This window comes from Stenella coeruleoalba (genome assembly GCF_951394435.1).
Source record: "Stenella coeruleoalba genome assembly, chromosome: 3".
NCBI classification, from domain to species: domain Eukaryota; kingdom Metazoa; phylum Chordata; class Mammalia; order Artiodactyla; family Delphinidae; genus Stenella; species Stenella coeruleoalba.
Genome location: NC_137148.1, coordinates 94,934,736 through 94,962,515, shown reverse-complemented (window position 1 = coordinate 94,962,515; position 27,780 = coordinate 94,934,736). Strand labels below are relative to the sequence as shown.

The 27,780-nt window shown below is 34.6% G+C and overlaps 1 protein-coding gene across 3 annotated transcripts in view; it reads right to left on the bottom strand.

Annotated features, from left to right (window-relative positions):
- The window catches only part of COMMD10 (COMM domain containing 10), a 161,843-nt gene that overhangs the window by 53,841 nt on the left and 80,222 nt on the right, over nt 1–27,780 (bottom strand). For 2 of the 3 annotated variants that reach the window (XM_079918386.1, XM_079918387.1), the window contains exon 6: nt 26,946–27,088. The exons of the other annotated variant lie outside the window; for it this stretch is intronic. In XM_079918386.1, coding sequence (XP_079774512.1) covers nt 26,946–27,088 — 143 coding nt within the window. The remainder of the gene's footprint in view (nt 1–26,945; nt 27,089–27,780) is intronic. 3 annotated transcript variants of the gene reach the window in all.

Genomic DNA, 27,780 nt, shown 5'->3' with positions numbered 1-27,780 from the left:
TCCCAAGGCACTGACCAAGCTCCATAGCTACAGCTACAGCTGCAGAAAATGGAGAAAAAACCAAATGCAGCCACACTGGCTAAAGATGTTAGAAATCAGAGTTTAGGGCTGGAAAAGCAGCTGAAAATTTAAAGAGGAAATCTTGGCAGCAAGTCAACCTCAGAAGGCATGAAGACCCAAATGCAGAGCATAAGCTACACAAATTCCTGGCTGATGGCAAAATTACACATGAACATAGGAGACCCATGAAGGCTGATGAAAAAGTAGGAAGAGGAAAAAAAATCAGGTTTTTATTTGCAATGCTATTATTAACTGAGTTAATTCATCAATCATTTATAGCTTGAGTGGGAAAAAGATGACTGTGGATAGCCTTTACTGTCAGAAAAGACAGCCCAAAGTCACTGGAGCCACTATCATTTAGGAGGGAATCCTTAGAAGCAAAGAAACAATACAAAGCATGAACACCATCTTAGCCTAAATCCTTGGGCTAATGGCCAAATTTTGCAGGCACAAGGGAGACCTACAAGGGTTCAGGCTAAAAAATGAAAACATTAGTGGGAAGCTATAAGCTGTATAATGCATAGGAGACAACATTTGTAGTTTCAGTTCAAGGAAGCCTACTGGATCAAAAAAAAAAGGACCTCTAAATAATATGACAGGGACTTCCCTGGTGGTCCAGTGGTTGGCACTCCACGCTCCCAATACAGGGGGCCCAGGTTCGATCCCTGGTCAGGGAACTAGATCCTGCATGTCGCAACTAAGAGCCCGCATGCCACAAATAAAAGATCCCACAAGCTGCAACTAAAGATCTCACATGTCGCAACTAAAGATCCCGCACACCATAACAAAGATCCGGCACAGCCAAATAAATAAATGAACAAATAAATAAAAATTTTTTAAAAACAAAGAATATGAAAGAACTCAGAGTTACTTCACCATATAATCAACAATGTCCAGTTTACAATCAAAAATTTCTAGACATGCAAAGAAACAGGAAATGCTACTTATGTTCAGGAAAAAAAGTGCACTCTGTCTCAGAAGCTGAATTTAGCAGATAAGATAATTCAAAGAAGCTATGATCAAAAAATATAAGGAAAACATGCTGTTAGTGAGTGAATATAGAGGAAATCTCAAGGGAAAAATGGAAGCTAAAGAAAAAAAAAAAAAGGAGACTCCAGACCTGAAAAGTACAGTAATTGAAATAAAACATTCCCAAATGAGCACAACAAAGTGGAGATGGTAGGGGAAGAATCAGAAAAATTGAAGTTCGATTAATAGAAATTACCCAAGCCAAAGGTAAAACAGAAGAAAGACCAAAGCAAAATGATCAGAACATCAGAGATGTTCATATGAGACAATATGAAATGATCCAACACATGCAATTGGAATCTTAGCAGGACAGGTGATAAAAGACAAGAAAAAAATATCCTTAGATATAATGGCTGAAAAATTCCCAAATTTGATGGAAAATAGCAGGTTAAGGCCCAAGAAATTAAATAAAATCTAAGCAGGATAAATACAAGGAAAATTTATACTAAAAAAAACACAGTCAAACTGCTGAAAGGGCTTCCCTGGTGGCGCGGTGGTTAAGAAACCGCCTGCCAATGCAGGGGACACGGGTTCGAGCCCTGGTCCGGGAAGATCCCACATGCTGCGGAGCAACTAAGCCTGTGCGCCACAACTACTGAGCCTGTGCTCTAGAGCGCGCGAGCCACAACTACTGAGCCCACACGCCTAGAGCCCACGCTTCTCAACAAGAAAAGCCACCACAATGAGAAGCCCGCACTCTGCAACAAAAAGTACCTCCTGCTCGCTGCAACTAGACAAAGCCTGCATGCAGCAACAAAGACCCAACTCAGCCAAAAAGTAAATAAATAAATTTATTAAAAAATCAAACAAACAAACAAACAAAACCTGCTGAAAGTCAAAGATAAAAACCAAATCTTGAAAGGGGCCAGAGAAATTCCATAAAGGGGAAAATGATAAAACTGAATTCTTTTCAGAAACTATGGAGCCAAAGAAATTGAAACAACACAAAGTACAGAAACCAAGAATTCTATTTCCAGGAAGTCCAATCCTTCAATAATAAAAGTAAAATAAGGACATATTTAGGTAAACAAAAACAGAATATATTGTCAGCAGGCCTGAATAACAAGAAATGCTAACAGAAATTCTTCAGTCTGAAAGACTAAAGGCAACTCAGGTCTACAGAAAAGAAGAGTATGAGTAAATATACGGGTAAACATAAAGAGTATGCAAAATTTTTCCTTTCTTCTCTTAATTAAAGAAAATATATAATTATTTAAAGCAAAAGTTATAACAGTGTATGGACTTTATGTTAATAATAATGTATTAATATTGGTTCATCAATTGTAACAAATGTACTGCACTAAAGCAAGATGTTAATAATAGGAGAAACTATGCAGGGAGAGATGGGATAGATGGAGACTCTGTACTTTCTGTTCAGTTCTTCTGTAAACCTAAAATTGCTCTAAAAATAAAGTTTATAAAAAATTTAATTACTAACATAAGGTAATATAATAGTGATTATATCATGACTCCAACTTCTGAAGAATTGTTTGGTGTAATAGAAATCCTAGCATTAAACAAAATCATCTTCAAAACAACAACAACAACACAACAATAAAATGTTTGTACTCTCAGACATATGTAAAAAATCCTAAGAAATTTCCCAAAACAAACAAACAACTAGAACTAGTAAATGCATTTAGCAAAGTCACAGGGTACAAGGCCAATATTAAAAGTATAAATTGGGAGATTGGGATTGACATATACACACCTATTTTATATATAAAATAGATAACTAAGAAGAACCTACTGTATAGCACAGAGAACTCTACTCAATACTCTGTAATGACCTATATGGGAATAGAATCTAAAAAAGAGTGGATATATGTATATGTATGACTGATTCACTCTGCTGTACAACAGAAACTAACACAACATTGTAAATCAACTATACATATGTAAATTATGTGACTATATGTAAATCATGTGACTATACATATGTAAATTATGTAAAATTGTTTACATTATGTAAAATATGTAAACTAACACAACATTGTAAATCAACTATACATATGTAAATCAACTATCACAACACTGTAAATCAACTATACAATTAATAAAAATTAATTTAAAAAAAGTAAATTATATTTCTATATACCACCAACAACTCAAAAGTGATATTAAGAAAATAATTCTACTCATAGGAGCTCTAAAAAAAAATCCTTAGCAATAAATTTAGCCACAAAAGTACAAGAGCTATTCACTGAGAACTACCCAACATCTTTAAGAGAATTTAAAGAAAATGTAAATAAATACATAGCTACATTTCATGTTTATACGTTGAAAAACTCAAAATTGTTAAAGTGGATATTTTCCCCACTTCATCTGATAAAACATAATCTTTAACAAAATCCCAATAAGTATTTTTGTAGAAATTGACAAGCTGGTCTTAATTTATATATGGAAATGCTAAGAGTATAAAGTAGGCAAAATAATTTTGAGAAAGAACAAGGTCAAAGGAATTACACAACCCAATTTCAAAAACTTGCTATAAAGTTACAATAATCAAAACAGTGTGGTATTGGTCTAAAGATGAACATATACATCAATGCACCAGAAGAGAAAAATCCAGAAACAAAGCCTTTCGTTTATGACAATTTGATTTTAGACAAAACAGCCACCAGGAAATTATCTGGAAATTAATGGAAAACCCATATAGCCATCTAATTGTCTCAACACTCCTTGTTGAAGACTTTTTCCGCTATAAAATGCCTAGAAGAAAACATCCATAGGAGAAAATCTTTTTGATCTTGAGCTAGGCAAAAGTTTCCTAGATATGACACTAAAAACATAATCTGTAAAAGAAAAATTTGATAAATTGGACCATCAAAATTAAAAACTTCTGCTCTTGAAAAGACATCAGAAAGAAAGCAAAAAGACACACCATTGACTGGGAGAAAATATCTGCAAATCTGATAAAAGTACTTGTACCCAGAATATGTAAAGAACTTTAACAATTCATTAATAAGAAGACAAACAGCACAAGAAAAAACAGACAAAAGATTTGAATAGACGTCCCACAATAGAAAACAAGATGAGTACATGAAAAGTACATGAAAATACTCCCAACGTCACTGGTCTTTAAGGAAATGCAAATTCAAAACCACAATAAGACACCACTACAAATTTGCTAGAATGGGTATAATCACAAAGACTGATGGTATCAAGTGTTATGGAAGAGGAAAAACTGAAAGGTTCCTACTTTGCTGGTGGGAATGTAAAATGGTACAGCCACTTTGGAAGAGTTCAGCAATTTCTTAAAAATTTAAACATAAACTTACCATATGACCCACCAATTCTACTCCTAGGTTTTAACATAAAAGAAATGAAAACATGTTTCCCTATAAAGACTTGCACATGAATGTTACAGAAGCATTATGAATAACAGTCCTAGACGGGAAAAAATCCAAATGACCATCCATTGCTGAATGGATAAACAAAATAGGATATATTTGGACAATGGAAAACTATTTAACAATAAAAAGTAACCAATCACTGATATATTCCACAACATCAAGGAACCTCAAAAACATTATTCTAAGTGAAAGAATTCAGACAAGACCATATATGATTCCAACTGTAGGAAATTTCCAGAAAAGACAAATCTATATACACAGAAAGTAGATCAGTCGTTGCCTAGGGTTGGGTGCAAGGACTGACTGCAAATGTTCCAAAGGGAACTTTTAAGGATGATGCAAATATTCTAGAACTGGACTGTGGTGATGGCTGCACACCTCCATAAATTTGCAAAAATTTATTAAAGTTTATACTCACAATGAATAAATTTTATGGCATGTAAGTATTTTTTTAAGAGTTTGATATGACTAGAAAAATTTATAGTCTCCCTACAAATGAAAGTACCGTAGTTTCAAGTATATAATTGCTTTGTCTGATTTCCAATAAACCTAAAATATAAAAATTCATGAACAATCCAATTCTTGTTTTTTATGTTTTTTATTCTGTATGTCCTCTTAATATCAAACCCACACTGATTTCAAAAGGAGCCTCATAAACTAAAGATTCACATATAGTTTCTTAAATGATACATATAATGTTAAAATAATATTCTCACCCCTCTTATATTTAAATTTAAAAGATTACTCAAATCAACTATAATACTTCATTCACCGAGGCCTAGATTTTAATCACAAAACCATGGAACTATCAAATAGCAGGGCTTAAAAATAAAATTTAGTATTAATCCAATTAACAAATATTTATACAGCATCAATAAGACACCAGGCAATGAAGGGCACTGGAGATACAATGATGACTAAAAACACAGATGGTTCCTTTGTACATGTAGTTTTCTAATTCTAGTGAACAACAACAAAAAAGCAATTTCCCTCCTTATATAGATTAACACTTAATTGAGCAGCAAGAATTTATGGACTATTTCTCAATGAAAAAATATTGGTTCAATGTAAAAAAGGGTTGAGTTAAATTCCAAACTCGTTTCCTTACAGGACCTGGACTGAAGGACAGAAAAGATCATACATAATTAAGGGAACAGACCTGGAGATGGAAGTTTAAAATGCTTTGCTCTTTAAAAAGCACAACAGTGGTGTGTTAGTTTCTGCTTTATAACAAAGTGAACCATTGTAAAGCAATTATACTACAATAAAGATGTTAAAAAAAAAGTACAACAAAATAGGAGATTAATAGTAAAACCATTTCCATAGACTTACAATGATGTTTCTAATAAATGATTTCCTTTAAAAAATATGTAAAATGGGGCTTCCCTGGTGGCACAGTGGGCTTCCCTGGTGGCGCAGTGGTTGAGAGTCCGCCTGCCAATGCAGGGGACACGGGTTCGTGCCCTGGTCCGGGAAGATCCCACATGCCACGGATCGGCTAGGCCCGTGAGCCATGGCCGCTGAGCCTGCGCGTCCGCAGCCTGTGTTCCACAACAGGAGAGGCCACAACAGTGAGAGGGCCGCGTACCGCAAAAAAAAAAAAAAAAAAATGTAAAATGAATTCAGCACTTAGAAACATAAAAATGCTTTTAAGCAATTAGGCAAGGAGCACCAATTAAAATACCTGCATTCTCACGGCTATGCTGAGTACCTTATTTTAATCAGATGATTTCAAGTGTTGCCTTTTGAATCGTTCCAGTCTGGCTGGCTTCACCTCATCTCACTGCCTCCATTCGAGTGATCATGAACATCTTTTAGAGTTTCCTACATTACTGTCTCTACAGGGTTTTTGAACATGCAATTCCCACCGCCTACAACTCGCTCCAAACCCTTTCCCTCTTGCTGGCTCTGACTCAACCTTACAGTTTCAGCTCATGTCTCAGCTTGCATCTTTCCTGAGGTTCCCTGGACTAGGTTAAGCTCCCTAAACTGTGCTTTGCACGCACCACGACCTTTCCCTTCTTAGAACTCCTAAAATTTCCAATTATAAATGTAATGTCTGATTCACCAATATGTTTGCAAATATATTCTCAGAGCCTAGGAAAGACTCTAACACCAGTTTGGAACTCAACTGTCGTTTGCTGAATAAATTACATTCAGGTAAAATATGGATAAGCATACTCATTTCTTGCTTCACATTTTACTTTGCAGTGACAACTTTTTTCCTCTGGTATGTAAATTCAACTTATTTTACATTCCTTATTACTAAATAAGTAGAAATCCACTGATGTTTCTAAAGTAGTTCCTAGATTTCATTTCTTCACATTTTATCCTGTTTTTTCTTTTTAAGAAAAATATTTAAGATAGAATATATGATTCCTTTAAAGACTGGCAATGTATAATTTATATGTGGACAGTAAAAATACAGTAAAATATGTCAACTTAAGAGAAATAAGAAACACAGACAACTAAAACAACACAAAACACTATTAAATATTTTATATAGTCTAATTAAGAGCAATCTGCAGATACCAATCAAATAAAATAACCATAATGTAAAAAACAAAGTCTAAATGTTGTTTTCTTTTGAATTCTAGTTTCTTCTGTGAACAAAAGGTCAAAATGAATACCCAAGATAATTTCTTATGAGTCTCTTTCTGTCCAGCCGTATGTTCCTGAATAGAAGGTTAAATAAATTCACTCATTAAACCCTGTGTCAACTTTATGATTACAAGTAGACTCTTGTACTTCCATTCTACTATCCCTCTTCTAAAGACATACTCCCATTTAACTAGATGAGTCAATGAGTCAAATTAATATCATTTGGAATATAAGAGTTTGATAGCCTGAGGGATACAGAAACTATAATTGTCAACCAAAATAAGTCTAACCCATGTTAGAATTGTTTTTACTAAGATAGATTTCAAGATGAACAGATTTCCAAATTAAACTATTAAAATTTAACTCCAACACCCAAAACTAACTTTTCTTAAGATCCACATAAACTGTCTTACTACTTATTCTTTACAGCTTTGGGAATATTTTCATGAGAACAAAGAGGTTTCAATTGGACTTAACTATCACTAGAGAGTAAGTCATCATAATTTCTTCTTAATTGTGCTCTGTGCCCTGACCCATCTCCTTAATACCCCAGGGAGTGTTAACATTTTCTTTCTTCCTTTCACCACATCTCTATTTGGAATTATCACACACTTACCAGCGCTGGCTGATGCTCTGAGACTTACTCACATCCACCTGCTCACTAAAGGACATGCATAGATCAATGGACTCAGCACATTTTCTCACAAACCTGCTACACAGTTTTTATTATTATTATTTTTTTCTTGTTGAACTGTGTCTTCCTATCTAGTTATTTTTCCTCTGGTAAGAAAAATTGTGGAAAACAAACAAAGGTCTCCAAAAATTCACCCTTATTTTCTTCTTGACTTACTACCCATTTAAACAAAGAGTGGTGGCTAGAACTAAAACAACATCCAAAACAATCAGCGGGACCACCTCAAAAATAGTTTACTAAATTGAAAGTACAAAAAAACTTTTTGATTTAAGAACAATTTTATAAAAACAGGAGCTATCTTGTTAACTTTCAAAATACAACAATATAACTTTCAATCTATGCACAGCTCAAGGTCAAAAGGTGCAGGTATCTATACTTTTTCAGTTAAACACCAGTAATTAATGCTATAAATCTAGGAACTCTTCTTCATAAAATTTCTAAGGAATCTTGAAAACACAGGCTCTAACCAGGAGTCTGACTAACCAGATGTGTAAACATGAGTAACAGTATAATCATGAATATCCTCAGCAGTAAGAGAAAGTGATTGGTGTTTGATTAGAAGACAGTCCCTTTGCAATTGAGTTATTTGTAATGAGGTGGATGGACCCAGAGTCTGTCATACAGAGTGAAGTCAGTCAGAAAGAGAAAAACGAATACCGTATGCTAACACACATATATGGAATCTTAAAAAAAACGGCACTGATGAACCTAGTGGCAGGCAGGAATAAAGACGCATATGTAGAGAACAGACTTGAGGACACAGCGGGGGAAGGGAAAGCTGGGATGAAGTGAGAGAGTAGCATTGACATATATACACTACCAAATGTAAAATGGATGGCTAGTGGGAAGCTGCTGCATAGCACAGGGAGATCAGCTCGGTGCTTTCTGATGACCCAGAGGGTTGGGATAGGGAGGGTGGGAGGGAGGCTCAAGAGGGAGGGTACATGGGGATATACGTATACATATAGCTGTAAGTATACATATAGCTGATTCACTTTGTTGTACAGCAGAGACTAACACAACACTGTAAAGCAATTATACTCCAATAAAGATATTAAAAAAAAAAGACAGTCCCTTTAAAACAAACAAATGAACAAAAACATTACAGACTACCATGGAATAGTAGGTAGATTAATGTTGCTTGAAAACATTAAAAACCAAACAAATGTACTACAAATTCAAAAATATAATTGTTCAGTTGATGATATAGATTTTTTAACGAGATAATTTTTAGTGTTTAGATAATGCTTGGTTTGCATATGGGTCCATGGATCCTCAGTCATATCTCCACTCCTTTTTCTCACAGAATCCAAAGCCACAGTTCAGAAACTCTGATCTACACAGATATTTTCCTATCATCCACTAACATTCCCAAAGTTTATGATTCTATGATGCCTACAATTCTTATGATTCTCTTCCAAACAAGAACAAAATGGAATAAAAGAATCAGAAGGCAAAGATAAATATGGTCACCTTTCAGCCACTCACTCTTTAGTGGCTTAGTGTGCCTTTGCTTCCCAATGTGGGTTATGAATGTCCCATAACCCACATAAGCCTTCACTGCTGAAGAACATGAATGAAGTGGAATACGTTCGAGAAACTCAGTACCTGGATTTGTTATCTGAGACTGTAATACCTGATTATGTTTTATAGGTGACTATAGATGACTATTAAATGTACTGTTATGTCTTATTATCTAAACCACCCCTTTCATGAGGTTTCTACTGCTTAAGAACCAACAATAGTTCCCAACTGCCTACATAGGAAGCTTTAGCTTTGATGCCTGGCTTTCAAAGTTAGCATAATCGGGGCTCCAGCCACACATTCAAACAAATTTGACATAACCTTATGACCAAAATTTGACAAAGACAGTATGAAAACGGAAAACTAGAGGCTAATTTCATTCCTTAATTAAAAAAAAAATTCTAAGTAAACTATCATCAAAATATTATCAAATTCACTGGTGTATTAAAAAAATCAGAATTAAGTGAGTTTATCCAAGAATAAGATGATGGCTCAACAACAGAAAAATAATCAACATAATTCATAACTTCATAAAATAAGAGGCAAATCTCATATGACACAAAATCCTAAGATTCCTTCAACACATGCTGAAAATTATCTGGTATTTTTAGTAGCTATTTGTTTTAGTTTCCTATGGCTGCTGTAACAAATTACCACCAACTTGATGGCTTAAAGCAACAGGAATTTATTCACTCACAAAACCTGAAAACAGTTCCATTAGACCAACATCAAGGTGTCAGCGGGGCTATGCTCCCTCTAGGAATCTTCTTCTTGCCTATTCCAGCTTCTAGTGACAGCCAGTATTCCTTGACTTGTGGCCATATCTGGTCTCTACCTTAGGGATACCATCAACTTCTCTTATGTATGTCTGTGTCAAATCTCCCTCTGCCTCTCTCTCTTATAAGGACACTTTTTTATTGTGCTTAGGGCCTATCCAGACAATCCAGAATAATCTCTCTATCTCAAGATATTTAACTTAATCAAAACTGCAAAGACCCTTCCTTCCTTATAAGGTAACATTTACAGGGTCCACAGATTAGCACCTGATATCTTTGGAGACCCATTATTCTTAAAAAAAAAAAAAAAAAAAAGCTTTACTCTCTATTAAGTTTGCTAGGGCTGCCATAACGAACTACTACAGACTGGGTGCCTTAAACAACAGAAATTTACTTTCTCACAGTTCTAGAAGAAGTCCAAGATGAAGGTGCCAGCACGGTTAGTTTCTACTGAGGCCTCTCTCGTTGGCTTGCACATAGCCGCCTTCTCCCTTTGTCCTCACGTGGTCTTTTCTCTGTGTGCATGCAATCCTGGTGTCTCATCTTCTTCTTATAAGGACATCCCTCATATTGGTTTAGGGACCCACCCTTATAACCTCATTGAATCCTAATTAACCCTTTAATGGCCCTATTTCCAAATACAATCACATTAGGGGCTACGGCTTCAGAATATAAATTTGGGGGGAATAGAATTCAGTCTATAACACTCTCTAAGAAGGTTCATGTCAAGGAGGCCTCAAGACCCTATTCAAGGCTAGTTGAATTTTTCTAATGACAAAAGACTGAATATAAGTTCTGTTTGAGTCTTTATTTCTTTACTACCCAAGGTTGGGCCTAAAGGGTTCTTACAATATCTTTCTTCTATCCTGTCTCGCCAAGAGACTACTTCCTGGAAATATGGTTCCACTTTCCCTGCTTTCTGAAAATGTATGCCAAACCTCGATTAGAGAAACTCCCTCCTTACAGCTAGCCCATGTACTCTTCCTGAACTTTTGAATAAAGAACTGTTGGTTTTGTTTACCAAGTTGGGTTAATTTATTTAGAAAACTGTGTTGTGCTGTCATTAGCAAGTATCCTTAGAAACTGTGCAAGACATAACTATTTTTGTGAAAATTTATAAACAACCCCAAATCTACATAGTAGTCAATATCTGTGAAGAGTTCACTATTAAGCGATTGATTTTGGGTGGTAGAATCAGGGTGATTTCTTTTTTCTTCTTTATATTTCTCTGTATTTTCCAAATCGTCTATTATAGTCATCTGTTACCTTCAGAATTTAAAAACACTTTCATAAAAATACATAAATCTTTGGGCTTTTTAAATGGCTATTTAATGTTTCAGTTTACTCAAAAGGATCTTCAAAAGGATCTATTAAAATCTACCCTCTGCCCCCCCAACCTTCTGAATTCTACAATCCCAATTTAAAAGTTTTCATCTTTTTAGTACTAAAGATATAGTACAGAAATTATAGGATATAATAAAAACTTGAAAAAAATTGTAATTTAGAACTGCTATGTTTAATTTATATCCACTTTGGAAAGTTCTATCTAGACGTGTAAAATTTACTGGTGATTAACTATGAAGTTTGTAATAATTTTGGTAAAAACACAGGTCTTGGATAAAAAACCAAACTATTATTTTGGAAACTGTTCCTATGAGAACATCAGATTTGTCTTATATTTCTATTGAAAGCCCAAGGACAAAACTTTCTGGCTCGTGTAAATATTACATATATGCATCTTATGTGATCAACTTTTCATCACTCTTGTATTGTATATCACTGAGAAGTAAAATAATCTGAATCAACAGAACCACAACAGAAAATTATACTAATAAAAACTATGTAGAAATTCAAATTTTCTCCGCAATGTAAAATCTTCTGATCAGTTTGCTATCTATTCCTTTTCCAATAATAAAAACTTTTACATAATGGTTAAAAAATATAAATCTAAGGTAAAAGAATTTCCTTAAAGTTAAAAATGCTGCTTCTGTATGCAAAAACACTGTATCAAAAAATACTGGACATTGTGTTCTTTTATGATTAAACCTCTAATCTACTTGGAGAAAATTATCAGTGCTGTAATGGTCTGGGTTGTCTTACTTCAAAACAACTGCCCCCTTGATATCAAATTCTGTAAATGATAAGGCTTTTCCTTTCCCACAGGGACAACTTCAAGAGCTGCTTTTCTAGTCTGACTTCTATATTAGGAAGGAAAAATATTGTTTTTCTTCTACGTACTCAGTCTATCTTCTAATATTCATACCAAAATTTTCTTCACAAAGCAAATCTTCATTTGAAAAACAACAACACACACTCTGGATTGATCTAAATAATTAGGCAATATTAAAACAGTGATTATAAACAAATAAGAATAAGGAAAAAAGCCATTTATTTTTAAATATAGTACTACACCTGCATAAACAAAATATTTGATATAATCTTCACAGACTCTTAAAATTGCTCCCTTTTATAAAAGTTAGATGTAGTAGGACATCGCTTAATATTATTTTCTATCATATTCCCTTCAACTAAATGAACTTGACCATAATGCACCAATACTTGCTATTAACACTTCAAATATGCTGAGGAATTATTATTTAATGTACGTAACCTTTCTTCATATACATAGGTCTTTATAAAATGCTGACTATACAATACAAATTTTCATTTCTTTTTCTCATATTCCACAACATACAAATTTGTTATCATTCACAGAATTAGCTACTATTTTAAAATGAGGCTGATAGCAAAGTGAGAGAGGGAGCAAAAACAGAATTATGGTATATCCATAAAATATACTCTCCTTCCCAAGAAACCAAATCAAAGTAAGCAAAAACTGTATTACAGATTGTTTAACTACCCCAATTATTAAGAAAAATAAGGATCCATCTCTAGAGGCAAAGAAAGCTGTACAGAAAAGACCTTCAGTATTTCACCCAATCGCCAGTCCAGTAACTGGTGATTAATTAGGAGTGGAGGCATAAGAAATCTACTTCACTAACCTGTTACATAGGATTATATAAAATAGGTCATATTTCTCCTAAACAATCTTGCTGACAGGGTAGCACATATTTCACTGGGGACATTTCCATGTTATATGTATCAAGGCCTGGGGTCCTGAGGCCATAATTTAACCACAGATAAATGGGGAAATGGAAACACTAAAAAAGGAAAGGATAAGAGATTCACAGATATCAATGCAATTCAATTTAACAAATATTGAGCACCTATTATTCCCTGGTTTTGAAGGTCCCAAAGAACACCTTGAACAAGCTACTCTTTTTCAGTTTCCTCATCAAAATGGCAGTATTATTTATCTCACACAGTTGTAAAGATCAAATGAGGTAATATGTAAAAGTGTCTATAACAAGGAAACACCCCAAAATGGCTATTAATTCCAGTATTTTTATTAATTAACATAACCACTGTGCTTCCTTTCTTTGGTGACAGAACACAAATTTCTTGTTTTCAAAAATTTAATTCCTAAGTCAGCAAAATAGCTCCACATTTGCTCATTAATGTAGGTGATAAATTTTATGACCTTGGGTGTTGGAATTTTCAAATAAATTACTCATTGTCTAGTTCAAAAATATTAATTAAGGTTGGACTGTAATTACATCTTCTAATCCTCTTGTTCATTTTCAACTCTCTCTACAGTTCCACTTTCTAGGACGTTTGCTTCCTTTGGGCAACACAAAGGTCCAGGAAGCAATAGCTAAAGCTTTAAAGAAGAATTCTCACTCTATTGTCAAGTCCAATTCAAATAGGACAAAATATTCACATACACTCATAATAATCAACTATGGTTTAGTCTGTATATTATACTACCATTTTCTGCATAATAAGATCCTATTTCTACAGAATGTGTTAGGGTTTAGTATTTCCATAAAAGCAGGTATTTTCTTTTAAAAAAGAAAGGCAGGTGTTTTCTGAATATGAACATTTTAAATTCAATCCAAAATTTATTTTAAATTATTTTACTTCATAAAACAAACTACATGTAAAATATGAAAAATTCCTTCTTTCCCCCTTTAATAATGAATTCAGGTATGTAAATAATAAAACTATGTAAAGCATCATTCACATTTTATCAATCACATTCACTCAGTGACACTGAATTTGCATTAAAATATGATTTCACATAAAGAAGAAATACCACTGTACTATGAAAAGGCCACAAATTTTCTGGACTGTAAAATTAAAGTAAAATTGATAAGTAAACAAACATTGTATCCTCATTCCTCTGGAGGTACATGCTGTATATCAAGGAAATGAGATGGCAAACCTTTACTGTATGTAAAAGACTTCTGAAGAGGTTTCGAACCGATTGGTCCTTAACCTTTCTTGGGTTACAGACTTGATAGTCCTTGTAAATGCTATAGACATCTTAGGGAAAAAATGTGTATGCACATATACACAAAATGTAGCAATTTCAGGACTTTCATAGACCTTCTGAAGACAGAATCTATATAGGTTAAGAATCCTTATATAGGGGCTTCCCTGGTGGCACAGTGGTTGAGAATCTGCCTGCCAATGCAGGGGACACGGGTTTGAGCCCTGGTCTGGGAAGATCCCACATGCCGCGGAGCAGCTGGGCCCGTGAGCCACAACTACTGAGCCTGCACGTCTGGAGCCTGTGCTCCGCAACATGAGAGGCCGCGACAGTGAGAGGCCCACACACCATGATGAAGAGTGGCCCCCGCTTGCTACAACTAGAGAAAGCCCTCGCACAGAAATGAAGACCCAACACAGCCAAAAATAAATAAATAAATAAATAAATTAAAAAAAAAAAAAAGAATCCTTATATAGACCCTTGATAGTCAGTGACTATTTTCACAGTGACCCCAAAGTTCAGGGCTTGTGGTAATTTATCATTTTGCAGAGGCACACATTTGAATCATGCTAAAATAAAGCTGGAAAACGGATGTGAAATAGCAAGTCACCCAGATAGTGAGGGAGTCTGGCATTCACCTCTCAGTTTGACTCTGGCATCTTTACAACTCATTATTAGAAGAATAAATATCAAGAAGTGCTTTGGTGGTAATCATTAATATATTCAGAAGGTCTCTGAACTTCTCATACTCAAAATGGTCCACTGTGCTTTCATATCCTAAGTCTCCTGGGCAAATTATATCATGCTGATTCTCTAAGAGAAAGCAGGCTTATCAAAGATAACAAACCAGTAAAAGAAATAAAGTATATTATCTCCATAGACAGCTATTCATTAACATATTTATTTAATTCCCATTTTGTAGAAGGAATGCTAGTCATAGTGTAGTTTACAGAGATAATCTTCTAAGAGCATTCAGTGTTATGCACCAAGTTTATTCCTGAAAATACTGACCACAGAGAACCACGTGACGGATGTTTTATTATAGACACCCTAAAACAGGTAGTTTTAAGTGTCAGATATATTTACAAAACTCTTTATTTCTTATAATCATTAAAGTTCTATCATGGGTTTGCTGATAGCCTTTAATGTCTTTAAACTTTAACTTCTATAACAATCCCACGTTAAAACAAACAATTGGAAATCCAGTTAATTTTCTTAAAATAAAGAAGATTGGGATGATAAAATGTGATACATTCATTATCTAATCTCAACGAAATGCCAAGAGTATTTCTTGAAATAGTGTACAGCAGGCATGGTTATATTTTTAAAACTCAGAACTTCTACTGCACCTGTAACCCTGGCCTACAATTTTACGTCTTCCACTACCCATCTCCCCACCCCAACACCCTTTCCCCCGTCACAACATAGCATTCCAGCACCTTCTGTCATCAGAACTTCATTTCCAATCTTCACTCCCCTTGTAAGCCCCATTCCGCAAAAAGCCCCAGCCCCAGGCAACCAGAGCTACTAACACAGGCTTACATATATATATATATTCATTCCTACTCCTCACAAGATAGAAGGGTGGCTGGGGACAGGATTATCACTTCTATTCCTAGAACTTTAAGAGGAGAAAGTACAGTGGACCCTCCGTATGAGCAAGTAATGCATCTGTAGGTTCAACCAACCCCAGATCAAAAATATTTGGAAAAAATAATCCGGAAAGTTCCAGAAGCCAAAACTTGAATTTACCATGTACCAGCAACTATTCACATAGCATTTACATTGTATTCATAGCTATTTACATTGTATCAGGTATTATAAGTAATCTAGCAACGATTTGAAGTATATGGGAGGACGTGTGTATGTTACATGCAAATACCACACCTTTTTATACAAGGGACTTGAGCATCCACAGATTTTGGTATCCACAGTAAATCCTAGAACCAAGCCCTTACAGATACCAAAGGATGACTGTATAGCTTCCAGCTTTTCAAACTGGAACACTGTCTGACTATACTTTTCTATCAAACCACTGCTACAGATGGTCATTTCACTCTAGGTACTATGTATATTACTCTGAGTTACATTATGAATCAAATAAACTTTTGAGAGCTGAATCATAAACTTCAAATGATACTTATCAAATTGTTTTTCAGGAGAAAGAAGTTAGAATTAAAATATTGATGGTTTCCTGAGTATGCTGTGTATGAAGGCACTGTACTAAGTAGTTTACATAGATTCTCATTTAATCAACAAAATGAAGTAGGAATTATCACTATTTAACAAGATCTAAGAAAACCAAGGCTTAAAAGGGTAAGTTAACTTGCCAGGGTTGGAATTCAAATGCAGTTCTATCTGATCCAAGTCTGTGCTCTTAGCCACTACACTTCATTATCTTGTATGTGTATTTCAAGTTTTAAATATCACTGTATAACATAATCTTATTTCATGAATTGTTGAGTACGTATGTGTGTGTAAAATGCAGTTACAAACAGATATGTATTTAACTTTCCTGACCTTTAAAATCCATGTATTTAAAGTTTTCCATATATTTGAAAAGCAACTGAAAAATTTCATCTATATATGTGATTTGAGCCTCACTAGAAATTCCTTTACACAAATTTATATTAATACACTAATGAGTAAAAATAGCAAGCTAAACAATAACCATTACCAAACTCTTCCATTTAACAACGTGACCTCCTGGTAATCTATCAGGCAGCAAAACTGAAACTTTGCCTAGTTAATGGCAATTTCAAATAACATTAACTTTTTTTTTTTTTTTTGCAGTACGCGGGCCTCTCACTGTTGTGGCCTCTCCTGTTGCGGAGCACAGGCTCCGGACGCGCAGGCCCAGCGGCCATGGCTCACGGGCCCAGCTGTTCTGCGTCATGCGTGATCTTCCCGGACTGGGGCACGAACCCGTGTCCCCTGCAGCGGCAGGTGAACTCTCTACCACTGCACCACCAGGGAAGCCCTCAAATAACATTAACTTTTATACTTCACCTTTCTTCCCTCAAACCTCTACTTAAACCCTTGCAGAAGAAAGAAACTGTACTACAGTATTTTCTCTGTAGAGATACTTTACAGGTTATGATAATATTTCAGCCTTTCTATTTTCATTACATTAAAAATGCATACTACTGTTTTAAAATTTTATACAATTCTTGTTACTGTGCACTTCATTTTGCAACTTGTCTTTTTGTTTTTTAATCTGCACTGATTTTTGAAATTTATCTACCTTGGCAAAATGGAAGTCTAATGTTTCCATTTTGACTGCTATATGATGTCTCACATTACAAAGCAACCTGCTTAACTATCCAGCTAGAATAGGCCACGATACTGTTTTACTTTGTCACTACTGCAAATGTAACAATCATCCTATTGTTACCGAACTCAGGTTCAGGCGCTCATTGCTCAAAAGCCAGTAGTCGACAGGTAGAAAGGAAAGTTGCTTAATCAGAAAGCCTGCAGTCTGGGGAAAAGGTGGACTCATGTCCCCAAAAAACAACTCTGAAGATTCTGCTCAGCCATGATGATTTTTAAAGGGAAAAGGGGGAAGTGATCTCAGTTAATAATTGAGACAGAAGGTTAAGTTCTGTGTCATTTTCCACTGCATGAAGGCTGACTGACTCCTAATGATCTTTCCTCAGATGTTATCTTGCCCATGTGGTCTGGCTGCAGGATTGCTAAGGGGGCTGCTACAGTTACAGAGCTAGTCATTCTTTAACTACTTAATTCTTCATTCCTTCTTCTTTTAGTCTAGGGAAAGAATCAATAGGTTAGGCAAGGTACTGTATGCATTTAGTAGAACATAAGTCAGGAGTTAGGTTAAATGTTACCTCGTGATCTCATTTTTATAATTAAGGCTTAAGGGGAACAAAAACAGACAAACAGGAAAGGGGCCAAAGAGCTGCTTACAAATCCCCACTTGTCGGACATCATTCCATTTCTACGGGATCAGGGGCCAAGGTCTGTCTTCCGTAACTTCTTCACACTTACGTAGGGTGCTGTATAATTAGAGTGGAAGATGGGTCTGGAGCACCTCTTTGCTGACAATTTTAGTTGCCTGTTATGTATACAGGCAGAACAAGCTACTTCCTTTGATGACCGCAAAGATGCAGATTATTCTGAGCAATAGTGTTAATCCCATTCTCTTAAGGCCAGTTCTTCAAACAGTGCTAGCTATAGATTCAGTACTGCTCAAGATGGAGCAGCTTATGTCACGGCTACAATCTGGTTATCATGCAGTTAGCTTTTCCCCTCTGATGGGAGTTATAGTATCCGTAAAATAACTCAAGAATGTGCACCAGACATTGAGTCTGTGACTCTATTATGCTAATCATTAACTGCTTCAGCCTGCTCTTTTGTGGCTCAGAGATGACTGGGAGACTTCAGTTTTTCTACAAACAAAAGGCAGGGGACAAAGAGGAGCGTTTGTATTTGGGGTGGGGGTCCTGTAGGGTTCTGCTTGGTTCCACTATACATGTACAATGTTGGCTCATGCTGACATCCAGAGAGGTGAACTGCAGAGCCATAGGGTTTGTGCATCTCGAAGATTACTAGGTGTTATACAATTGCTTTTCAAAGTGGCTGTACCAATTTACTTTGCAACCAGAAATGTATAAAAGAGTTCTCATTTCCCTATATAAATATTTGGCAAATACCAGACCTTCACATTTTTGTCAATTTAATGGTTGTGCCAATGCTATCTCATCCATGTTTGTTACCTGATATTCCATTGGTTCATCAGTGAAATTTATTACTGATATAAAATTTTATTTTTCTTAGGGCTGACACTGTATTGTGATAGTGTTTACATATTTTATTAATCGTTTTCAACTTGCTGTGATTCAAAACATTTAAAAACTCAGTTTTTAAGTATGGAAATAAAATCTCTCTTAAGGAATGTTCTAGTTTGCCATAAGTTAAGACAATGTCTCTTAAAAAGTGCTTGGCCTCTTCATCATAAAATTATCTGGTTTTGAGGATTCTATTAATTAAAAAGAAAAGAATTTCTAAGTTTTATGCTATAAAAACATTTGGTAACCCACCTAAGGAGGTAAAAGACCTGTACTCAGAAAACTATAAGACACTGATAAAAGAAATCAAAGATGACACAAACAGATGGAGAGATATACCATGTTCTTGGACTGGAAGAATCAATATTGTGAAAATGACTATACTACCCAAAGCAATCAATGCAATCCCTATCAAATTACCAATGGCATTTTTTACAGAACTAGAACAAAAAATCTTAAAATTTGTATGGAGACACAAAAGACCCTGAATAGTCAAAGCAATCTTGAAGGAAAAAATGGAGCTGGAGGAATCAGACATCCTGACTTCAGACTATACTACAAAGCTACAGTCATCAAGACGATATGGTACTGGCACAAAAACAGAAATATGGTTCAATGCAACAGGATAGAAAGCCCAGAGATAAAACCATGCACCTATGGTCAACTAACCTATGAAAAAGGAGGCATGGATATACAATGGAGAAAAGACAGCCTCTTCAATAAGTGGTGCTGGGAAAACTGAACAGCTACATGTAAAAGAATGAAATTAGAACACTCCCTAACACCATACACAAAAATAAACTCAAAAATGGATTAAAGACCTAAATGTAAGACCGGACACCATAAAACTCTTAGAGGAAAACATAGGAAGAACATTCTTTGACATAAATCACAGCAAGATCTTTTTTGACCCACCTCTTAGCGAGTAATGGAAATAAAAACAAAAATAAACAAATGGGACCTAATAAAACTTAAAAGCTTTTACACAGCAAAGGAAACTATGAACAAGATGAAAAGATAAACCTCAGAATGGGAGAAAATATTTGCAAATGAATCAATGGACAAAGGATTAATCTCCAAAATATATAAACAGCTCATGCAGCTCAGTATTAAAAAAAAACCAAACAATCCAATTCAAAAATGGGCAGAAGACCTAAATAGACATTTCTCCAAAGAAGACATACAGATGGCCAAGAGGCACATGAAACGATGCTCAACATCACTAATTATTAGAGAAATGCAAATAAAAACTACAATGAGGTATCACCTCACACCGGTTAGAAGTGGGCATCGTCAGAAAATCTACAAACAACAAATGCTGGAGAGGGTGTGGAGAAAAGGGAATCCTCCGGTACTGTTGGTGGGAATGTAAATTGATACAGCCACTATGGAGAACAGTATGGAGGTTCCTTAAAAAACTGAAAATAGAACTACCATACAACCCAGCAATCCCACTACTGGGCATATACCCTGAGAAAACCATAATTCAAAAAGAGTCATGTACCACAGTGTTCATTGCAGCTCTATTTACAATAGCCAGGACATGGAAGCAACCTAAGTGTCCATCGACAGATGAATGGATAAAGAAGATGTGGCACATATATACAATGGAATATTACTCAGCCATAAAAAGAAACAAAACTGAGTTATTTGTAGTGAGGTGGATGGACCTAGAGACTGTCATACAGAGTGAAGTAAGTCAGAAAGAGAAAAACAAGTATCATATATTAACGCATATATGTGGAATCTAGAAAAATGGTACAGATGAACTGGTTTGCAAGGCAGAAAATAGAGACACAGATGTAGAGAACAAACATATGGACACCAAGGGGGTAAAGCAGGAGGAGGGGTGGTGATGGGATGAATTGGGAGATTGGGATTGACATATATACACTAATATGTATAAAATAAATAACTAATAAGAATCTGCTGTATAAAAAAAATAAAATTCAAAAAAATTTTGATGCTTATGACAAAGGTTATTAAAACTATTAGCGGTATTAAAACTACTTACTTTTATCTTTCCACACACCTCAACAGAATTATTTCATCCTCTGCTCGTTCAAAGCACTTTATACATTAGTTATTTTAGTCAGTCTAATGTTAGTTTGTTGCTCCTTCATTAAGTTAGTTCTTTTAAGACTAGGATTGTCATGTTGTACTATCTTTAATACATAAAATACTAGAGTACCTCCTCACGTCCCCTTCTAGTGCCATCCCTTCAAGGATAAACACTATCCTGACATCTAAAAACATAGATTTGGACTTTATGTAAGTAAAATTACACAATATGTGTTCTTTTGCCTCTGGCTTCTTTCACTCAACATTATATTTATATGATTCATCCATAGTTTAATACAGCTACAGTTTGTATATTCTCAATGATGTATAGTATTTTGTTGTATGACCATACTACAATTTACTTATCCATTCTACTATTCATGGGCATGTGGGCAGTTTCTACATTGGAGCTCTCATGAATAGTATTACTATGAACACGGTTGTCCACAACATACATGTCCATTTCAGTGGGGTATACCCCTAGAAGTGGAATTTCTGAGTTACATGGTATAAGTATGTTCAATTTCAGTAGATAATGACAAATATTTTTCCAAAGTGGACTACCAAAGCCTAATTTTTACATTCATTTATTCACTCACTCCCTAATTTTTAAAAATGTGTTAAGCAAAAATGTATTACATGGCTTGCACCAAGTTCCAATATCTCCACAGCACTAATTCCTTCCTACATTCATTTTCCTGAATAACTAAGGTGTGCCAGGTAGTGTTCTACATTTAGTGACCACTGGATTAATAAGAAAGACAAAATCCTCACCCTCATGGTGCTTACAATCTAATGGCAAAACAAACAATAAACCACAGGTGATAAGTTTTAAAAAAAAGATATAATATCAAAAAGTGGAAAGTTCTATGAAAAAAAAATAAAGTGGAATAGAGGGAAAGAATGTGGAGTTGGGAAATAGGGTCCCAATTTAGATAAAATGCATGGGGCAGGTGTCTCTCAAAAGGTGAAATCTAATTTTGAAGTAGGTGGTGGTGAGAGAAATTACATTTAGCATATACTCTGAAAGTAGAGATAACAGGATTTGTTGATGGATTTGATATGGAGTGTGGGGACACTGATTATGATAGTTATTCATAAATATTTGGATGAATAACATTATCTGATAGTAAGTTTGTAGCATGATCTACTACCTGCCAACAAATGCACACTCATTTATTAGGTGGTTTTTAGGCAGTTTTCAAAGCACTGAGTACATCCTCTACAATAATACTTAGATTGTATTTCAAATCTTCCTCTGTTGTCATTCCAACAATGTCAATAATAACTTTGTAAATAAATATTATTTTTCCTAGAGAAAAGATTTATAAATAACACAAATAAACATGAGCATGTCTGTATATGTGTGTATTTATATACATGTATATACATAATCTTAACATCAAATGCTAAAGTTTAACAATGCAAGTGACTATATGAAAAGTTATCTTTTATTTAGTATGTCACTATTTCAGTGAATGAGCAGCTAACAGTATCTTAAAGAAGACTGACAAATAAATCTGTCAATAAAATTTTTTTTAAGTACATAAAACCAAATCCTTTAAGAGACGCCTTGAGGAAGTTAATTTAAAATGTTTTAATGAGCATACTGTGACTTGAGGTAATATTTCATGCCCTGTGCTAAATTACCAATTGCTATTGTATTTTTAATGTTGACTTTTTTCTTAGCATTTTCATTTGAATTTACAACAATTCAGCAGGAGACAGGGAACTTGGGTTCAGATTCAGTAATACCAACACATACTAGCCAACACTAACCACATGAATGGAGAAATAACGCATAAATCTCTTTAATTCTCCTAGTCTACTTTTTGCTCTCTAAAATGAGAACAGTAATACTTGCATGCTACATCCTTAGAACTAAAAATCATACAGAGTACTCCACAGCTTTGATTTTGCGTTTCCAAGAAATACTATTTGGAAAATCAGTCTTAAGGGACAGATTTGTCACATTAAACTGGCATCTTATGTGGTTAGTAGTCAGTTGACAACCTCTTCTCTTGTAAAACAGTGAAAATATTAAGGGCTAGGTACACAAAGCCTTAATATGTACTTATCCAGAAAGTTTTACACTTGATCTCTAGTTTTTGTAAAGGAAGGAAGAAAATAAAATGAAAATGAAAATTTCCAGACAGAATTATAAGAAGAAAGGAGAGTAATTATTTATTAAATGAGTCAAAGTACAGCATATAATATGCAAACTGCAAATAAAAAAGAAAAAATGAAGACACGGCTTAATCATAGGGTGGTTAATAAACATAATCTAATTGTAGAGCTGTGAATGGCTTCTGAGTAAGACTTGGAAGAAAGTGATTGGCTATGGGAAAGTAGTCAAAGAATCAAAAAGCAAAACAAAAGTAAAAATTTAGAAAATTACTATTCACAATAAAAGACATTCCCAAAGTTTAATCTAACAAATGAGCTACAATGGAGAAATACTACACAGTTGAAATTGGAAAATATGCAGTTAAAACTGTTAAAACTTAAGAACGAAAAAGGTAATTCATTTTACAAAGGGTTCAATAGAACTTGATACACCTCTGCAGCTAAAGGATAAGATGGACAGTTCTGACAGTCCTGTTTGTTCTCAACCACGTAAACAGCCTGGTGAAAGAAAGCTAGACTCTCCTCTACTGAGAATGGAAATTGTTTTCACTTATTTCAATCATTAAATGCCTACTGTGCAGATTGCTATGGTGTCTTCCCTTCTAGGTGTTTACAAGAGACAGATAATAAATAACTAAAAAGATACTCAGCAGTCACACCTCAAATAAGTAAATAAATAATCCACATTAGCAACATGTACAAGGAAGGAGTAACTGCACATTACTGCACAGCGTGTAATGGGAGTCATGAGTGTTACATGGATAGGAATATCTAGCCAAGAGCTGTTAAATGGGGAAGCTTCCAAGAAACGAGAGAATACCAGGAGCTTTGAAGGAGAAAATAAAAGGTGACCAGAGTGCATTCAAGAGGTTGTATTATACTAGGACTGGGAAAAGGCTCCAAAAGCTAAATAAAAATATTATAACTAAACAAAGCTGGTCAAATCACTTTTTTAACAGGGTTAGAGATAGTAGCCTAGAAGTTTCCTCTCCTAACGTGAGTGCTAAATGTTTCACATGCATTATCTCATTTAATCCACGCATCTTCTCATTTAATGTAGAGTTGTTATATTCATTTTAGCAAGAAGGAAATTGAAACAAATGATTAAGTGACTTGTCCAGCTTCACCAGGAAGTGGTGCAACCAAGAGTAAAACCCAGGCAGTGTGACTCAGGAATCCACGTTCTTTCCTGCCTTCTCTACTAAACTGTAACTCCATAATGGTCAGAATGGTTAAGGTCACATATTGCCAGAGCTTTGTACAACTTCTGGTTCACAATAGGTCCTCAATAAATAATGGCTAAAAGAAAGAATGGGAAGCAGTGCTAAAGGTGGGGAGTGTGATACAGAAAAAAATACTGATATTCCCCTCTCTCTCTGATAATGTAATGTTCTGAAATCAATGGAGAAAACTTGGTGAATAAGACAGAACACCTATTATCATCTTTATGCAGTCTCTTGAAGGACTAACAAGAAGGATCAAGAAAGTCAAGAAATCTCTAATCCTACTGATGTCCTTCCCTAATACAAAGGATTACTCATTTCAGTGGGTCAAGACTTGGATATATAGATTCATCTAAACTATTAATAAAAAAAATACAATTCCCATTAATTAAAAACACAGCTATTGGGCATTTGTAATGCCTAAAAATTAAATGTTTATTTCAGTATTATAGGAGTAAAAAGACGAATGGTCGTAGTAATGCAATAATTATATTATATATATGCAATATTATATATGCATATATATGCAATATATATGCATATATATGTATATATATGTATATATTATATATTATTATATGTATATTATATGTATTATATATATGTATATATTATATATTATATTATATATTATATATATGCAATAATTATATTAATAGATCTAATTCAAGTAAATCAACTGAAGATCAGAAACATGTGAAAGAGTACTTTTAGGTTCTCTCTTAAGTTTGCTAACCGTAATTCTTAAAAAATAAAAAGGCTTATTAAAATAGGAAAAGAAAAAAGCTAGATTGTATCTTTGCAGTTATTTGGACACAATGTTTCTATTTATAATTTGGGGGGAAGGAAGGGAGAGAAGGGTGATTGCTTCCTCATGCCTGCCAGCCCAACACCATAGGTTGTCCCTGCTTCTCAAAGGAAAGTCAGACCAAATACTCTACCATGGTTGGATTATATCCCTGATTCAAACATCTACCAAAGAGGTTTGCTTCTGGTAGTTTATCTCCCTTAGGGTGAATATAAATTTTATTTTTATTTCACCAATCCTATTTTCAGGAAAACTCCTTCCAAATATTCTCTCTCCTTTGAATACAAAGCAACTCACCAACTTTCTACATTTTTCCAGTGCTAAAAATCAATGATAAATGTGTGCATGGGTTCACCTACCCATAAGGGAAATGGAAACCGCTGTTTTAACTCTAAGGCTACTCAGTGGAACAAATGGATTAGGAAGTTTAAACAGTTCCATTGGCCATAAATTCATGATAAATCTGTAGAAAACGACTTCATGAATTCTGCACAATACACAACCATAAGCCCACCATAACTGAATATGATGTGTCTGGTAACTGATATCCTGAATGCTTGACGTGAAGATAACTCATCAACAAGATAATAACCTCAGTAAACAATCTCCAGAATCAAGAACAATGAAATTTTATTCAACTTTGTTTCTAAATTGCTTTTTTACTTTCAGATACTACCACATAAGTGAGGCATGTAAACAAACGAAGGAGGGAAAAGAATCAGTGGAGGGGGAATTCAAAGTGTTTTAGAGAAATGAGAAACACTTACAATAAAAGGAAGCAAATACCAAACAAACTTTTTGGCCAACCCGCTATAACTGAGCGAGTCAAGAAAACAAAGTAAAAACCAAACAGATGCTAAAAAATGTCTAAGCCAAATTAAGTCCTCTAGTTTTCTTAATATCTGTGATGTGAAGGCAAAAAAAAGTGGAATAACAACTTAGTTTCTTAAAAGAAGCCATCTTGATCTTATATTTTTGTTGTTATTTATATTTTCCAAGGTATGAAATAGAATACTATTGAGAAAGGAACATAAATATATACATACAAACAACACACACATACACATGTATATATGTATATATATACACACACATATGTGCATATACAAGTACACATATACGCATGTGTGTATGCACATGCGTATTTTCTCAACAAATCATGTTAACTGAATATATAATTTTTTCCCCAACATATCATGTAACTGAAGGAAAGACTAGAAAAAATGCCTAATGAAACAGAATGCTGGAATTTTTTCCTCCAGGTAAGGAATGATTACTACACTGCCTTTAGATGCCTGCAAAAATTCAGTAACACCAGATGCTACTATAGGTAGTACGGCTAATTAAGATTTAATGTACTTTTCTACTTCAACAAGTAAATGGGAGGAACTGCAGGGAATTGTTTCGTATTGCTAGGAAAATCATATAATGGTCAGAAAAGTGAAAATAAATTTCCATGAAAAACTTTGTTTTCTTTCGTATGTTTGAGGAACGTTTTCACTTACGAAGAATCCCCCTCCTCCCTTTAACTTGGAATTTAAAACTTACGTTGTACATTTTAGTCCTTTCAGAGTAAGAAGGTGTTGAACACACCAGCTGTATGACCACCTAGGAAACTGATGTTTAAGGGCATAAGAAGAAGAGCCGCTGGAGCTTGGCAGCCATTTTATCACCGTCTGATTTAGCAGCATCTAACAGAGATGACAAGTTTTATCATGCACCTTTAACTATTAAATTCACAAAACAAACAGAAGGTTTACCATGGGAGGTAGAGAGTGATCAGACTATATCCTCTAGTTACTCTTCCAGTAAAACAGCATGTGTTGTCTAAAATTGCTATGGGAACCTCGGAGCTCATAAGAAAAATCCAGGTCTAGTTGAATGTCTTCTTTAATATCCTATACTACAACCTCTATAGTAAATAAAAAGTTTACATGCAGACAGCCATTATAAGTAAGATTAAATATTAACATTAAAATGGAATACAATGATGTTAAACTTTGCAATTTAATTATGGTGCTGAATTCTTATTAAGCATATAAGTAGTTTCATTGTGTGATGTTTTTGTTTGCATATTACAATTATTTTTAACATATTCTGTTATTCAAATGAATAAGAGGGAAGACAAATTTGTGCTCTAGTTCTCCTTCTACCTGTAATATAAAGTAGAGAATGAGGGTAACATTATTAGACATTTTCTCCTCAAAAATGGCAGGTATTTCTCTAAATATTCAACATAATCAGGAACCAGATCCAAAAGAAAAATTAATGCAGAAGGTACAGAAAAGAAGGGTTGAAAACACCTAAGTGAACATGAGATAAGAAACAGTAACTTAAGCCTCATTGCCACATTTCCCTATATGAACCACTCATATTACTTTTC